At 69.1% G+C, this 16,584-nt stretch overlaps 2 protein-coding genes across 2 annotated transcripts; one reads left to right on the top strand and one right to left on the bottom strand.

Moving 5' to 3' along the window:
- Window positions 1-255: 255 nt before the first annotated feature.
- On the top strand, window positions 256-13,300 carry EHMT2 (euchromatic histone lysine methyltransferase 2). The gene is given in 29 exon segments (XM_075019050.1): window positions 256-355; window positions 589-634; window positions 731-930; window positions 1,386-1,666; window positions 1,802-1,874; window positions 2,095-2,180; window positions 2,269-2,406; window positions 2,485-2,622; window positions 2,708-2,813; window positions 3,168-3,272; window positions 3,944-4,089; window positions 4,618-4,761; window positions 5,510-5,739; window positions 6,096-6,281; window positions 7,148-7,230; window positions 7,419-7,525; window positions 7,957-8,079; window positions 8,162-8,263; window positions 8,362-8,466; window positions 8,933-9,087; window positions 9,441-9,608; window positions 10,172-10,316; window positions 10,779-10,856; window positions 11,450-11,565; window positions 11,935-12,021; window positions 12,466-12,544; window positions 12,627-12,750; window positions 12,753-12,801; window positions 13,013-13,300. Coding segments are annotated over 26 exon segments (3,234 nt in total). The 5' UTR covers window positions 256-355; window positions 589-634; window positions 731-930; window positions 1,386-1,468; the 3' UTR covers window positions 13,176-13,300.
- A 1,550-nt stretch (window positions 13,301-14,850) lies between these two features.
- On the bottom strand, window positions 14,851-16,578 carry PPT2 (palmitoyl-protein thioesterase 2). The gene is made up of 4 exons (XM_075019263.1): window positions 16,213-16,578; window positions 15,400-15,484; window positions 15,228-15,282; window positions 14,851-15,090 (listed from the first exon to the last, which is right to left on the bottom strand). The coding sequence occupies exons 1-4, from the start codon at window positions 16,439-16,441 to the stop codon at window positions 14,947-14,949; spliced, it is 513 nt and encodes a 170-aa protein (XP_074875364.1). The 5' UTR covers window positions 16,442-16,578; the 3' UTR covers window positions 14,851-14,946.
- Window positions 16,579-16,584: the final 6 nt, after the last annotated feature.

Genomic DNA, 16,584 nt, shown 5'->3' with positions numbered 1-16,584 from the left:
TGTAATAAATGAGAAAAAAAAAAACCAAACTAAAACCAACCGCTGATTTTGGGTCATGGGGGGGGAGCAGGTTGGGGTCCCGTCCCCCCCCAGGGGAATAGGGGGGCCCGAGCGCCTGGAGGGGGCGTGGTCTGCGGGGTGGGGCGGAGCAAGCCTGGGTTCCGCCCCTCCCCCGGGGGGAAGACAATGCCCCCGGCCGCGGAGGGGAAGTGGGCGGGGCGGTGGGCGGGGCGGCGGCCGCGGTCCCTTTAAGCGTGGAGCCCCGCCCTCTTCCCGCGCCGTGACGTCGGGAGCGGCGCGCGCGCGGCGGCGGCGGCGGCGGCCGGCAGCGATGGAGGCGGCGGGAGGCGGCGAGGTCCGGGGGGGGGGGGGGGGGGAACGACGGGAGGAGGAGGAGGAGGAGGAGGAGGAAGGGGGGGCACAGCGAGAACGAGGCCGAGGGGGGGGGGGACGGCACCCAGGCGTCCGGGGGGGAGGGAGGGGCTGCGCCGGCGCCTTTGTGCTGCGGGGGGGGGGGGGGCGGGGGGGCGTGGCCCGGACGCCTGGGTGTCTCCCCCCCCCCCGCCCTCACCCTTCTCCATCCCCCAGGACCCCCCCGGCGGGACCCTCGTGGTGGAGGCGGCGGGAGATCCCGGTGAGTGCGGGGGGGGGGGGCAGCACCCTTGACCCCCGCCTTGATCCCCCGACCCCCCCTTACATCCCCCTGACCCCCATCTTCCCCCCCCCCCAGGGCTCCTCCCCAGCAGCCCCGCCCCCCCTGACCCCCCCCAGAGCGGGGGGACCCCCCCCAGCGTAGGGGGTGCCCCCCCGAGGAGGAACACGGGGGGATCCAGGCGTCCGGGAGCTGCCGAGAGGGTGGGGGGGGGTCCCCCGAGGGGGAGGGGCCGCAGGGGGCCCCCCCGGCCGGCGCCAGCCCTAAGGGGCTGCCAGGTAACGGGGGGTGGGGGGGGGGGGGAATCCGGGGATGTATTTGGGGGTCGGGGGAGGGTCAGAGGCGTTCTGGGAGGGTCTAGGGGTGTTTTGGGGGTGTGGGGGAGCTTTAAAGGACGTCTGGGGGGGGGTCCCGGGGGGTTTAGGGGCATTTTGGGGGGGTCTGGGGTGTGGTTGGGTGGCCTGGGGGGAGTGGGGGGGTTCAGGGACATTTTGGGGGGCCCTAGGGAGTCTTTAGAGGCTTGGGGGGGGCCTGGGAGGTGTACTGGGGGCTCAGGGAGGGTTTTGGGGGGTGGTCGAGGGTTTACAGAGAGTGTGGGGGAGTCCGGGAGGGCTAGGAAGTATTTTGGGCGTTTAGAGAGGTTTGGGGGGGGGGGGGGCGTTGTCTGAGTCTGGGTTGCATCGGGGGCTTTGGGGTGTTATTTTGGGGGTGTCTTACGACCTTTTGCCCCTAGGCCACGCGACGAAGACACTGCCGGGCTCTCCAGGGCGGGGGGCGGTTGGGGGTCCCCCCCCAGCCCCCCCAAGCCGGGCCAAGATGTCCTTGACAGGGGCAGGGAAGTCCCCCCCGGGGCAGAGCCTGGCTCTGAGGCTCCTCAGCCTCCCCGGCGGGCGGCCCCCCCCACCTGCCTCCCCGCCGGCCCCCCCGGAGCCCACCCCAGCCCCCCCCGAGCCCCCTGCCCGCCCCAAGGTCCACCGGGCCCGCAAGACCATGGCCAAGCCCAGCAACGGACAGGTGGGGGGCCCAGATGCCTGGGTCCTTTGTGCGTGGGTGGCGGTGTGTCGTCCCCCCCCCCCCCGATGCCTGGGTTCCCCCCCACCCGTGCCTGGGTTCCCCCCCGGACGCCTGGGTCCGTTCTCTGCCCCGCAGGTTCCCGAGAAGCGGGTGTCAGAGATGCTGCACTTCAGGGTTTCGGATGAGCTGCGCAGCATCGAAGAGCCCGGTGGGTCTCAGGGTGGGGGGGTGAGGTGGGGTAGGGTACTGGGGGGCTGGGGGAGCCCCTGGGGGGGGGAACTGAGGGGGTCCTGGGGGCTCCTAGGAGCAGGAATGGGGAGTTTGAGAGGTCATGGGGCAGGTTGGGGAGCAGTGAGAGGGTCTGGTGGGGCAGCTGCGGGGCTGGGGGGTCACCCCTGACCCCCTTACCCCCTTACCCGCCCCCCCAGAGCCCCCCAAACGCCCCAAGCTGGACTACGGCCCCGAGGGGCTGCACAAACGGCTGCAGAGACCCAGCCCCCGCGCCAGCACCGAGGTATGCCCGCACACCGGGGTCCCCCCTGCCCCCCCACCCCGGATGCTTGGGTCCCCCTAAGTCCCCCCCTGCGCCCCCCTCCCATCAGATCACAGTGACAGAGGAGATGGCTGCCCCCCCCCGCGGCACCCGGCCCAGCGACGACTGGGACAGTGAAGGCGGCGGCAGCTTCTCCCTTTTCTACGATGGCTTCAGCGTGGACGGGCATGGGGACTCGGACAGCAAGGTGGGACTGAGGGGGGTGTCACCGGGAGGCACTGGAGGGGCTCCCGGACGCCTGGGTTCACATGGGGGGGGGTCTCAGTCGGAGGGCGAGGGGGCCGGTGAGGCGCTGAGTGAGGAGGAGGAAGAGGAGGAAGATGAGGAAGACGAAGAGGAGGAGGAGGAGGAGGACGAGGAAGAAGAGGAGGAGGATGAGGAATCGGGCAACGCCTCGGACCGGGTGAGGGGCACCGGGGGCTGCGGGGTGGGGGGGTCAGGGGAGGTTTGGGGGGGCCCTGACAGAGGGTGCGTGTGTCCCCCCGCAGAGTGCCTCCAGCGCCCGGCGCAGGGCCCGGCGCCGCTGGAAGGAGAGTCCTTGGCTGAAACCGGCGCGGAAGCGCAAGCGGAAGGACCCGCGGGCCAAGGAGAGAGGTGGGGGCACCCCGGGGTGGGGGGTATCGGGGAGGGGTGTGTGATGAGCCTCGGGACTCGTAAATTGGAGAGGGGAACCCCCAAACCCGATAAATTTGGGGGGCGGGGGCCTTGAAACTCGTATGCTGGGGAGGGGGGAGGCTTGACACGGGGAAATGGGGAATGGGGGAGCCCCAAACTGGAGAACGTGGGGAAAGGGGACCCCTGAAATGGGGGGGGGGGGGGCTTAAGGTGGTGATATCAGCCAAGGGGGGGGGGTCCCAACACACGCGAATGTGGTGTGGGCAGCCTTGAAGGGGTGACTGAGGGGGGCGTGGCCCCCGGCCCTGCCCTGACCCCTCCCTCCCCCCCCAGGGGTGCCCGGAGCCCCCCCCCGGGGCCCCCCCAGCGAATACACCGAGGTGCCCCTGGGCTGCCTGCAGCTGCCGGGGGGCGGAGCCCTCTCCCCGCAGCCCCCAGGTGAGGCCACGCCCCTTCCCTGGTCACGCCCCTTCCCATCCCAGCTCTCGCAGGCTGTCTGGCCACGCCCACAGCACCACTCCTGGGGCCCAGCCGCCCCTCCTGGTCCTAGACCACGCCCCCACCCTCCGAGGCCCCGCCCCCAGGTGCGGTCCCGGCCCCCGCCATCCCCTTGCTGCCACGCCCCATCGTATGAGGCCCCACTCGCGGCCCCGCCCTGTGTCCCTAGACCACGCCCCCACCCTCCGAGGCCCCGCCCCCAGGTGCGGTCCCGGCCCCCGCCATCCCCTTGCTGCCACGCCCCCTCATAGGAGGCCCCGCCCCCAGGCGTCGCCCCACTCGCGGCCCTGCCCTGTGTCCCTAGACCACGCCCCCCACCTCCGAGGCCCCGCCCCCAGGTGCGGTCCCGGCCCCCGCCATCCCCTTGCTGCCCCGCCCCTAGTCCTAGACCACGCCCCCTCATAGGAGGCCCCGCCCCCAGGCGTCGCCCCACTCGCGGCCCCGCCCTGTGTCCCTAGACCACGCCCCAAACCTCTCTGAGGCCCTGCCCCCCCAGACCCCCGCCCTCCGAGACCCCGCCCCCTCCCCTCGCGGCCCCGCCCCCACTCCCAGACCACGCCCCCACCGAGGCCCCGCCCCTCACGGAGCTCCCCCCCCCCCCCCCCCCGCAGGACCGGCGGGGGCGCTGGGGGGGCTGGAGGCGGAGCGGTTCGAGGAGCTGCCGCTCTGCTCCTGCCGCATGGAGGCCCCCAAGGTGGAGCGGGGGGGCGAGGGGGCGCGGGGGCTCTGCATGGCCACCGAGAGCGTCGACGGGCAGGTGGGGGCCGGGGGGGGACCCGGGGGTGTGGGGGGACCCACGGGTGGGAAGGGCGTCGGGGCCGGGGGGGGGACCCAGGGGTGTGGGGGGACCCGGGCGTGGGGAGAGGGTGGGGGCTGGGGGGGGGACCCGGGCGTGGGGAGAGGGTGGGGGCTGGGGGGGGGACCTGGGCATCTGGGGGGACCCACGGGTGGGAAGGGGGTGGGGGGGGACCTGGGCGTGGGAAGGGGGTGGGGGCTGGGGGGGGACACCCGGGCGTGTGGGGGGACCCGGGGGGTGGGGGGGGGGGGCGCTGAGTGTCAGGGGGACCCGGAGGTGCAGGAGGGGGGAGGGGAGCCCCAGTGTTTTGGGGGGTGGCCCCGGCATCGGGGGGGAGACTCAGGTGTGCGGGGGGAGGACCCAAGCGTTTGCGGGAGAGCCCCAGGCACCCCGGTGACCCAGCAGGAGCGGTGGGGGTCCCCAAGTGAGATCAGGGTGGCGGAACCCACCCCCAGCACTGACACCCCCCCCCACCGGACCCCCCCCCAGCTGAGCGGCTGCGGCAGCAGCATCCTGAAGCGGGAGACGATGCGCCCGTCCAGCCGCGTGCCCCTGATGGTGCTGTGCGAGAGCCACCGCGCCCGCATGGTCAAGCACCACTGCTGCCCCGGCTGCGGCTACTTCTGCACCGCCGTGAGTGGGGGGGGGCACGAGATTTGGGGGGGGGGGGGGGCACACAGCCCGGGGGGACCCCCCACGGGCACTACTGCTTCTCCCGGCTGCAGCTACTTCTGCACTGCTGCGAGTGGCAAGGGGGTGTCCGGTGGGACCCTTAGGGGACTCCTGTGCCCCCCCCCGGGGGACATTCCTGGAGCGCCATCCCAATGTCCAGATTGGGGCTGGGGCCCCCAGGACCCCCTGTACCCCCCCTGTGTACCCCCTTGGAGACCCCCCAGGACCCCCTTGGGGACCCCTGACCCACCGGTGCCCCCCCAGGGGACGTTCCTGGAGTGCCACCCCCCCGTGTGGATTGGGGCTGGGGCCCCCAGGACCCCCTGTACCCCCTTGGAGACCCCTAGGACACCTTGGGGACCCTCTGACCCCCCTGTGCCCCCCCAGGGGATGGTCCTGGAGTGCCACCCCCCCATGTGGATTGGGGCTGGGGCCCCCAGGACCCCCTTGTACCCCCTTTGTACCCCCCCATCCCCCCTTGGAGGCCCCTAGGACACCTTGGGGACCCCCAGGACCCCCTTGGGGACCCCTGACCCACCGGTGCCCCCCCCAGGGGATGGTCCTGGAGTGCCACCCCCCCATGTGGATTGGGGCTGGGGCCCCCAGGACCCCCTGTACCCCCCCTGTGTACCCCCTTGGAGACCCCTAGGACTCCTTGGGGACCCTCTGACCCCCTTGGGGACCCTCTGACCCCCCTGTGCCCCCCCAGGGGACGTTCCTGGAGTGCCACCCCGACGTGCGGATCGGGCACCGGTTCCACCGGGGCTGTGTCTCGCAGCTCAACGGGATGATTTTCTGCCCCCACTGCGGGGAAGACGCCTCCGAAGCTCAGGAGGTGACGCTGCCCCGCACCGAGGGGGCCCCCCCAGCCCCTGCCACCGCCCCCCCCGAGCCCCGACGCCGCGCCCCGGCCCCCCGCGCCGACGCCCCCACCCCCAGGTATGGGATGCGGGAGTTTGGGGGGGGGGGGGTATGAAGGGGTTTGGGGGGAGCTTGGGGGGGTTTTAGGGTCATCTGGGGGGGGTACAGAGGGGTTTGGGGGGTACACAGGGCTTTAGGGGGGTCTTGGGGGACATCTGGGGGGTACACAGGGGTGCGAGGCGCCTGGAGGTGCTTGGGAGGGGGTGTGTCTTAAAAAAGTTTGGGGGGCTTAAAGGGGTCTGGGGGGCTGTGTAGGGGTCTGGAGGCATCTCAGGGGGTGTTTGGGAGTGAAGGGATTTAAGGGGTTTGGGGTGGGGGGGGTCCCGGGGGTGCCCCAGCCCCCCTGACACCCCCCCTCCCCAATCCCCCCCCAGCGCACGGATGCGGGGGCAGGGCGAGGGCCGGGCACCCCCCCCGGACCCCCGGGCCGAGCCCATCGACAGCTCGGGGGGCCCGACGCTGGCCCTGCCTTCGGGGGGGGCCCTGTCGGCCCGGGGGCTGGCGCCGGGGCCCGCCCGCGACCTGCTGGAGAAGGCGCTGGTGGGGCAGGAGGCTGAGAGGTGGGTGCCCCCCCCTGCCCCCCCGATCCCCCTGGGAACCCCCAAACCTTCCTGAGGCCCCCCCCTCCCCAAGCATCCCCAGCCTTTCTTGAGTCCTCTGAGTCCCCAACCCCTCCTGACCCCCCCAAACCTATTCTGAACCCCCCAACCCTTTCTGAGCCCCCCTTGTGCCCCCAATCCCCCCCCCCAAAACTCCCCCTCTCTGGGGTCCCCCGGTGCCAGGTTCCCCCAACCTCCTAGTTCCCCTATATGGCACCTCCCAGTGCTCCCAGTACCCCCAGTGTGGGGTCCCCCAGTGCTCCCAGGACCCCCAGTGCAGGCTCCCCCTGCCACCCAGTGCCTCCCAGCACCCCAGTGTGGGGTCCCCCAGTGCTCCCAGTGCTCCCAGGACCCCCAGTGTGGGGTCCCCCAGTGCTCCCAGTGCTCCCAGTACCCCCAGTGTAGGGTCCCCCTGACACCCAGTGCTCCCAGCACCCCAGTGTGGGGTCCCCCTGCCTCCCAGTGCTCCCAGTAGCCACAGTGTGGGGTCCCAGTGCTCCCAGTACCCCCAGTGTAGGGTCCCCCAGTGCTCCCAGCACCCCAGTGTGGGGTCCCCCAGTGCTCCCAGTGCTCCCAGTACCCCAGTGTGGGGTCCCCCAGTGCTCCCAGGACCCCCAGTGCAGGCTCCCCCTGCCACCCAGTGCCTCCCAGTACCCCAGTGTGGGGTCTCCCAGTGCTCCCAGTGCTCCCAGTACCCCCAGTGTAGGGTCCCCCTGACACCCAGTGCCTCCCAGCACCCCAGTGTGGGGTCCCCCTGCCTCCCAGTGCTCCCAGGACCCCCAGTGTGGGGTCCCCCAGTGCTCCCAGTACCCCCAGTACCTCCGCAGGCGGAAGAAGCTGCGGTTCCACCCGCGGCAGCTCTACGTCTCCGTCAAGCAAGGAGAACTGCAGAAAGTCGTCCTCATGCTGCGTGAGTGGGGGTCCGGGGCGGGGGGTGGGGGGGGGCCCTGGCACCCCCTGAGTGTCCCGCAGGGAGCGGGGCTGCCTGCAGGGTCCCGGGAGGACTTTGGGGTGTCCTCAGGGGCGTTGGGGTGTCCCAGCGCCGCGGGGGGTCCTCACACCCTCCCCTGACTGCCCCCCCCTACCCCCCCCCCCCAGTGGACAACCTGGACCCCAACTTTCAGAGCGATGCTCAGAGCAAGCGCACCCCCCTGCACGCGGCAGCGCAGAAGGGGTACCTCGAAATCTGCCACCTCCTGCTGCAGGTGGGCTGGGGGGGGGGGTCCCGGGGGCACCTCAAAATCTGCCATCTCCTGTTGCAGGTTTGGGGGTCTCTGGGAGTCAGGGACATTTAGGGGGGGCTCCAGGGTGCCCTAGGTGGATTTGGGGGATCCCTGGGGGGGGTCTTTGGGAATCGCTGGGGCACAGGGTGGGGAGGGCTCTGGAGATCCCTGGGGATCCTTGGGGTGCTGGGGGGCTCTGGGGGGTCCCTGGGGGGGGGATGCTGAGGGTCAAGAGCATCCTGGGGGGGGGGTCTCTGGGATGTGCTGGAGGGGCCATGGGGCTCTTATAGGGCTTCTTGGAGGTCCACCACCTCCTGGTGCAGGGGAGGGTCCCGGGGGGGTCCTTGGGACTCAGGGGGGGGGGGTCTGGGGTGTCCCTCACACCCCCCGCCCCCCCCCCTTTCCCCCCCAAGGCGGGCGCCAACATCAACGCGACGGACAAGCTGCGCCGGACGCCGCTGATGGAGGCGGTGGCCAACAACCACGTGGAGGCGGCGCGGTACATGGTGCGACGGGGCGGCTGCGTCTACAGCAAGGTGGGTCATGACGTCACACCCCCCCCCCCCCGCTGATGTCGTCGCCGCCCGTTGCTGATGTCATCGCCCCCCCCCCCCCCAGGAGGAGGACGGCTCCACCTGCCTCCACCACGCCGCCAAGAACGGCAACCTGGAGATGGTCGACCTGCTGCTCTCCACCGGGCAGGTGGACGTCAACGCCCAGGTGGGACCCTGGTGTCCGGGGGGGGGGGGGCTACGGGGGGACCCCGGCGTCCGGGTGACGCTGACCCCCCCCCCCCCCCCTCGCCTCGCCCTTCCCAGGACAACGGGGGTTGGACCCCCATCATCTGGGCGGCCGAGCACAAGCACATCGAGGTCATTCGCCGGCTGCTGACGCGCGGCGCCGATGTCACTCTCACCGACAACGTGAGTCCCCCCCCCGGCAGCGCTTTCGAGGCCCCCCCCCCCATGCTTTTGAGGCTCCTCTGGGGCTGTTTCAAGACCCCCTGGTCACCGCAGAGGGTGGTTTTGAGGCCCCCCAGGGTGATTTCAAAGCCCCACCACTTTCAAAGTCCTTTCTAATGGAGGTTTTGGAGTCCCCATCCCTACTGGGGGTGGTTTCGAGGCCTCCCTGGTCTCTTGTAGGATGGTTTCAAGACCCCCCCCATCCCCTTTGGGGCAGTTTTAAGCTCCCCCCATCCCTACCAAGGGTGGTTTCGAGGGCCCCCCCCAGGCTAATTCCCTCCTCCTGGGGCAGTTTTGAGGACCCAGAGGCTGGTTTTGCGCCCCCCGGGAGGTGGGTTTCGCCTCTGGGGGGTGGTGGGTTTTGCCCCTGGGGGTGTGTGTGGGGGGGGGCAGGTTCCTGACGGACGGTGCCCCCCGCCCCGGGCAGGAGGAGAACATCTGCCTGCACTGGGCCTCCTTCACGGGCAGCGCGGAGATCGCCGAGGTGCTGCTGAACGCCCAGTGCGACCTGCACGCCGTCAACTTCCACGGGGACACCCCCCTCCACATCGCCGCCCGCGAGAGCTACCACGACTGCGTCATGTAAGGGGGGGGGGGGCTGGGGGCACCCCCGTGCCTGGGTCCGTGTGGGGTGGGGGGGGTTCTACGGGGGGGCATGAGATGCCTGGATGTCTGGGTCCGTGGGGGCACAGGCGGTCTGGGGGGGGGGCGACACCTGGGTCATTGGGGGGATCAAGGGGTTTATGGGGGGGGTGAGCTTGGATGCCTGGGTCCTTGGGGGGGGGGGGATCAGCACCTGGGTGCTGATCCGTAGGGTGGGAGATGCTCAGATGCCTGGGTGCCCTGGGATGGGGGATGCCTGGGTCGCCAGGGTGTGGGGGGCTCTGGGGGGGGTTGTTTTGGGGTGGGGGGTGACCCATCGCCTGCTGCCGCAGCCTGTTCCTGTCGCGGGGGGCCGACCCCGAGGTGCGGAACAAGGAGGGGGACTCGCCGCTGGACCTGACGCTGGAGCACTCGGAGGTGTGGGTGGCCCTGCAGCTCAACCGCAAGCTGCGGCAGGGGGCTGCGGGGAGACCCCTCCACACCGAGCGCATCATCAGCCGGTAATGGGGGGGGTCCTGGCGGGGTTTGGGGGTCCCTGGGGGACTTGGGGGGGGGTCTCAGGAGTCCGTTGTGGTCCTGGGGGGGTAGTGGGTCGCTGCGCGGCGAGTGTCATGAAGGAGTGGGGGGGTAGTTTGGGGGTCCCTGGAGGGTTTTGGGGGTCCTGGGGATCCCAGAGCACTCGCTGCACACCAAGTACATTGTTAGCGGATATGGGGGGGATCTGGGGGGGGCATGGGGAGGTCAGGGGGGTTGCAGGGGGGTAGCTCCTGCTACACATCGAGTGCATCATCAGCTGGCGTGGGGATTTTTCAGAAGGTTTTGGGGGTCTGGGAGGGGCTCGGGGGGTCTTAGGAGGGGTTTGAGGCGGGTCCCAGGGTGGTCCTGGGGTTCCCACCACGCACTGAGCACATCACCACCCGTAAGGGGTCCTGCAGGGATTTGGGGGCTTCTGGCAGGGTTTGAGGGAGCTCGGGGGGGTGCCAGGCCATTTTGGGAGGTGCCAGGGGGTTTGGGGGCACCCACCCCAGCCCCCCTTGCCCGTGTTGTCCCCCCCCCACCCCAGGGACGTGGCACGGGGCTACGAGAACGTGCCCATCCCCTGCGTCAACGGGGTGGACGAGGAGCCCTGTCCCGACGACTACAAGTACATCGCCGAGAACTGCGAGACCTCCACCATGAACATCGACCACAACATCACCCACCTCCAGGTGGGCCGGCGGGGGCCTGGGGGGCCACGACTGCTGCTTGGGGGGGGGGGGGGGAAATGCTGTTAGGGTGAAAAAGGGAGGGTTTGGGGGGGTAAAGCTGCTGCTGGGTGGGGCAAGAGCCACCTTGTGGGGGGAAAACTGCTTTTGGGGTGCAAAGCCACTGCTTTGGGGCGGGGGCAAAGCTGCTGCTGGGTGGGGGGAGGAAGAACCTCAGGGGGGAGAAGCTGCTGCTTTTTGCTGGGGGGAAATGTTGGTTTTGGAGAGAAAGAATGCCGGCTTCGGGGTGTAAACTCCCTGCCTTGGGGGGCAGCAGCATTTTGGGGTGCAAAATGGCTTGGGGGGGGGGGCACGCCTCCTGTTCAGGGGGTGTGAGCCCCATGCCGGGGGGGTGGGGGGCATGCAGAATGGCTGCCTGGGGTCTTGGGGTGCCCCTGATCTCGCCCCCCCCCCGCACCCCCCCAGCACTGCACGTGCCAGGACGACTGCTCCTCCAGCAACTGCCTCTGCGGGCAGCTCAGCATCCGCTGCTGGTATGATAAGGTGAGGGGGGGACCCCCAAAACCCTGCCACGTCTCGGGGGGGGGTGTCCTCAAAACTGCCATCACAGCTTGGGGACCCCCCCCCCGACACTGTTACCGCATCACGGGAGCCCCTCAAAACTCCCCTTGGGGAGCCCGTTGCGACACTCCTGGTTTTCTAGGGAGTTCCCCCAAACCACTGAGCTCCCCCTCAGACCCACTGTTGTATCCCAGGGAGCCCCTTGAAACCACCATTGTGTCCTGGTGGGAGTCTTGAAACTGCCATTGCACCTGGGTGTTGTCGTCCCTGTCCCCCCCCCCCCCAAAACTGTCCTTGCATCCAAGGGAGCCTCTCAAACCTGCTGTTGCATTTTAGGGATCCCCTGCCTTGCTCTTTAGGGAGTCCCTCGAAACCACCTCTGGGTCTTGGGGGGGGGGGGGGCCTTAAAACTGCCATCACACCTGGGGGGGGCCCTTAAAACCACCATCGCACCACAGAGAGCCTTTGAAACTGCAGCTGTGACCCCCAGGACCCTCTGTCTGGGCCCCTGCCCCCCCATTGCAAGGGACCCCAGTGACATACACCCCCCCCCCCGCTCCATTCACCCCCCCCAGGACGGGCGACTGCTGCAGGAGTTCAACAAGATCGAGCCCCCCCTGATCTTCGAGTGCAACCAGGCCTGCACGTGCTGGCGCAGCTGCAAGAACCGGGTGGTGCAGAGCGGCATCAAGTGCGCCCCAAAAACCCCCCCACAACCCTTCAACCCCAGACACCCCCCCCAACCCCTGAACACCTCCCCAAAACCCCTCTGTGCCCCAAAACGCCTTGATTGTGCCCTGAAACCCCCATCTGTGCCCAAAACCTCCGCCCCAAAACCTGGCTGCACCCCAAATCCCCCTCCCTGACCCCAACATTCCTTTCTTTAACACCCAAGCTGCCCCCACACCCCCTCATCCCCCCCCCCATGCCCTAAACCCCCTCCTTTGCCCCCCCAATCCCCTGTACCCCAAAAACCTGTGACCCCCCCCGCCCAGATCCCCCCCAAACCAGGGGTGATTCCCCCCCCGCACCCCCCCAACTGCTGCTTTCCCCCCCTCAGAGTCCGGCTCCAGCTCTACCGGACGGCGAAGATGGGGTGGGGGGTGCGGGCGCTGCAGGCCATCCCCCCCGGCACCTTCATCTGCGAGTGAGGGGGGGTCCCCCAAAACGGGGAGGGGCTGGGGGTGCATCCCTCCATCCTGGGGGGGTGTCCCTGAAGGGGCCTCATCACTGGTTGGGGGGGTCCATGAGGGGGATTTGGGGGAGGGGGGGCTTTTGTTACTGGTTTGGGGGTCGCTGGGGGAGACTTGGGGGGGCTCCAGTGGGCTTGGGGGGGGTCTTATGCCTGGTTTGGGGGGGATTTGGGGGATTCTCTGTGTTTTGGGGGCACTGGGAGGGGTTCTCACTCCTGGATGGGGGGGGGAATTCCTGGGGGTTTGGGGATACCTGGGTGTGGACTTGGGGGGGGGGGGGTTTGGGGGGATCCCTGGGGGTTTGGGGGCATAGGGGGGTTCTTGGAGGCCCTGAGGAGTCTTGGGGGGTCGTGGGTCCCCATGGAGCCCTCACCCCCCCCCCCCCCGTACCCCCCCAGGTACGTGGGGGAGCTGATCTCCGACGCGGAGGCCGATGTGCGGGAGGACGATTCCTACCTCTTCGACCTGGACAACAAGGTTTGGGGGGGGGGAAACGGGGGGGAAACCCCAGCATGCGGGGATGGGGGGGCCAGGCTATCGTGACGCTCTGTCGCGACAGGACGGGGAGGTGTACTGCATCGACGCCCGGTACTACGGCAACGTCAGCCGCTTCATCAACCACCTCTGCGACCCCAACATCATCCCGGTGCGGGTGTTCATGCTGCACCAGGACCTGCGCTTCCCCGCATCGCCTTCTTCAGCAGCCGCGCCATCCGCCCCGGCGAGGAGCTGGGGTGCGCTGGGGGGCGAGGGGGGGGATCTGGGGGGGGGGTACAGGGGGCTGGGGAGGGGTACGGGGGATGCTGGGGGGGACAGAGTGGGGTGATGGGGTGGTTATGGGGTGCAAATAGGGCTGGGGGGGGGCAGATACAGGGGGTGGGGGCTAGCTGAGGGTCCTGGGGGGGGGGCAGCTGTGGGGTGACAGAGCATCCCCCCCCCCCCCAGGTTCGACTACGGGGACCGGTTCTGGGACATCAAGAGCAAATACTTCCCCTGCCAGTGCGGCTCCGAGAAGTGCAAACACTCGGCCGAGGCCGGGGGGGGCGCGGGGATCCCCCCGAGCTGCTGCCCCCCCTCCTGGCCCTGCCCCCACCCTGAGCTGCCCTGAACCACTGCCCCCCCCCCCCCCAGGGACCCCCCACCCCAACCTGCTGCCCGACCCCGACCCCCCTCCAGGGACCCCCCCCCAACCTGTTGCCCCCCCTCCCCCCCATCCTCTGCCCTGGGGGGGGCACCCCCTGTGTCCCCCCCCCCGTCCCTGCCCCTCCCCCATTTTTTTCACACCGTCCCAGTTGAGTGAAACCAATAAAGAGCCAGAGCTGAGCCTGAGATACGGGGGGGGGGGACATGGGGAGGGGGGACGACGTGGGGGGGACACACGAGTCATGGGGACATGGGGGGGGGGGATGTGAGGGGGAGATGGGGGGGTACAGGAGATGGGGGGACATGGGGATGCAGGTCATGGGGGGACATGGGGATACGGGGACATAGAGCGGGGGTCTTGGGGAGCCAGGTCCTGGGGGGCTGGGGGGGGGGGTGTCCCAGGGGCCACCTGGGGACACAGGGGTGGGGCCCGGGGTGGGCGGGGCCTGGCACACCTGTGCAGGTGTGGAGCAGAGCCCCCATACTGCCCCATAGCCCCCCCCCCTTATAGCCCCCCCATACCCATCGCACCCCAGTGAAGAGGTCGGGGGGGGGACCCCGAGCGGTGGGAGCAGGGTGTGGGGTCCGCACACCGGGGTGCCCAAAGGCAGCAGAGGCTCGTTTGGGGGGGGGTTGGAAGTGCTTTATTGGCTGCGGCCCCCCCTGAAACGCCAGGGCCCCCTTGGGCCAGTCTGGGGGGGCCCCCCCGTGTACACCCCCCCACACACTGCACCATAGGGCAGGGGTGCCTGCCCCAAGTCCCTGAGTCTGGGTGGGGGAACCCAGGCAGAGAAGGGTTAATGGGGGGGGGCCCCACAGCAAGGCCCCCTCCCAGCCCCCTATAGGGTCCCAGAGCCCCCCCAGCCCTAATACTGACCCAGAGCCCCCCCATAGGCCCCATGTGTGAGCTCAGCCCCCCCCCCCCGATCCCTATAGAGCCCCAGAGCCCCACACCAGAGCCTAATACTGCCCTATAGGCCCCCTATGGGGTCCTGTAGCCCTCCCTATATGGACCTGGGGCCCCTCACACACCCCAATAGAGTCCCTATACAGCCCCCTCTTTATGGCTCCTTAATCCCACCCCAGACCCCTACAGAGCCCCATAGACCCCCGTAACCTCATCCCAGCCCCTTATAGAGCCCCACAGACCCCCCTATAGGCCCTTATAGCCCCATACCTCCCCCAGGGCCCCACCCCAGACCCACACCCAACCCTACAATCCCTCTACGTGCTGCTGTAGCCCTAACCTGACCCCTCTGCAGCCCCACAGCCCCCCTATATACCCCCACACCCCACACTGAGACCCTGTACAGCCCCAAACCCCCCTATACAGCCTCACAACCCCACCCCTGACCCCTCCAGAGCCCACAGCCCCCCTATATGGCCCCATAACCCCACCCCAACCCCTAGAGCACCATAGCCCCCCATACAACCCCATAAGCCCACCCCTGACCCCTCCAGAGCTCCACAGCCCCCTATACGGCCCTATAAGCCCACCCCTGACCCCTCCAGAGCCCCACAGCCCCCCTATACGGCCCCATAACCCCACCCCTGACCCCTCCAGAGCCCCATAGCCCCCCTATACGGCCCCATAAGCCCACCCCTGACCCCTAGAGCCCCCCCATACAGCCCCATAAGCCCACCCTGACCCCTCCAGAGCCCCACAGCCCCCCATAGGACCTTCCAGCTCCATCCCAGCCCCCTATCCAGCCCCACAGCCCCCCCGGCCCCCCCGGCTACGTGAGCCAGGGGCGGATGCAGTGCTCGTAGACCGAGCGGTTGGAGTGCCAGGCCGTGTGCCCCACGCCCGGCACGGTGCAGCCCCCCAGGTCCCCCCGTGCCTCCAGCGTCTTCAGCCCAAACGTGTCCTGCAGGTAAACCTGGGGGGGGGGACACATGGGACGTGAGGGTCGCAGGGCCCCCCCTGCGTCCAGGCTGCCCCCCAACCACCCCAAGGCAGGGAACCCCAGTGTCCACCCCCGCCGCCCCCCCCCAAGTGGGGTGTCCCCTCACTCACCGCCTGGGCGCGCATCTCCTGCACCGTCTCATTGGCATCATAGAAACCAAAAAGGCTTTGGGGGGGGGGGGGAGATGGGGGTCAAGGGGGGGGACCCAGGTGTCCAGGGTGGAACCCAGACATCCGGGTCCCACTGACCCAACCTGGGGGGGGGGGTGAGGTCCCGGCCCACCTGGACTGCCAGGGTGTGATGACGCCGTCGTCAGGACCCCCGATCAGCACCAGGCTCTGGATCCGCAGCAGGTTCCGCTTCCACTCTGGGGTTAACAAGGGGTTAACGAGGGGCTGCCGGCACCCTATAGTGCATCTGGGGGTGGGGGGTGGGGGGGTAGTCTGGAGGTGCCATAGGGTCCCACTGCCGGCCCTGGGGGGAACCAGAGGGTGGCAGCCCTATGGGACGTCGGCAGGAGCTAGGTGGGTCCCTATAGGGAGCTATAGGGTTGCTATAGGTGCACCTGCATCGCACCGCCCAAGTATCTGCACGGAAAAGGTGTGTTGGCGGCTGTAGAGTCGTCTATAGGGGTACCTACATGGAGTTACATGAATAATCTATAAGGGTATCTACAGGAGCACCCTCACGGACTACAAGCATGGCCGTAAGGATACCTATGGCGTATTCACGCGGGCTATCGCAGCATCTAGGAAAACACGTAGAGAAGTATCTACGTGGCCCCGTAGGAGTATCTATAAGGAACTATATAATTATGTATGGGCACATCTACATGACCCTATATAGCTCCCTACAGAGAACCACAAATGTGCCCATAAGAACGCGATAAGTCTCCACGGGGCTCCTATAATCTATAGGAGTTCCTATAGAATCTCCATGCGTGGGTCACTGCAGGGGCCTCCGTGGGGCTGTAGGAGCGACTATAAGGATCCCGCATGAGGCTAGAGGGGTCACCACAGGGGTCCGCGTGGGTCCCAATACAGGGGTCCCCCTGAGGCTATAGGAGTGTCTGTAGGGGCCTCTATAGGGGCTCACCGGAGCGTTGGGGTGCAGCCGCTCGTCGTTGAGGAGGGCGAGGAAGTCGCTTGCTGTTTAGGTAGAGCTCACGGTGGTGGGGGTCTGGGGGGGGGGCCCCGCATCCACGGGGCAGGGGGAGGTCAGCCCCCGTGTCACCCCCCCAGTGCCACCCCCTCCCCGGGGTCTGCGGGGGGATTTGTCCCCCTGGGGCTGGTTTGGGGGTCTTAGGGGGTGGGGTCCCCCCCATGGCAGGTTTTGGGGTGCCCAGGAATATTTTGGGGTTGGGGTGCCAGGGGGATTTGGGGGTCCCAGAGGGAGGTTTGGGTCTCAGGGGGAGGTTTGGGGGGTCCCCTGGGGGAGGTTGGGGCGTCCCAGACCGTTCCAGTAGTT

Source organism: Buteo buteo, chromosome 32, assembly GCF_964188355.1.
Source record: "Buteo buteo chromosome 32, bButBut1.hap1.1, whole genome shotgun sequence".
NCBI classification, from domain to species: domain Eukaryota; kingdom Metazoa; phylum Chordata; class Aves; order Accipitriformes; family Accipitridae; genus Buteo; species Buteo buteo.
The sequence above is the reverse complement of the archived record's forward strand: the minus strand, read 5'-3'. Positions and strand labels throughout refer to the sequence as shown.

Coding starts and splice junctions, on each gene's coding strand:
- PPT2 (XM_075019263.1), bottom strand. CDS start 16,441: ATGGGGGGGACCCCACCCCCTAAGACCCCCAAACCAGCCCCAGGGGGA. Junction 15,485..16,212: donor GGCTGCACCCCAACGCTCCG/GTGAGCCCCTAT, acceptor TGTTAACCCCAG/AGTGGAAGCGGAACCTGCTG. Junction 15,091..15,227: donor AGGAGATGCGCGCCCAGGCG/GTGAGTGAGGGG, acceptor CCCCCCCCCCAG/GTTTACCTGCAGGACACGTT.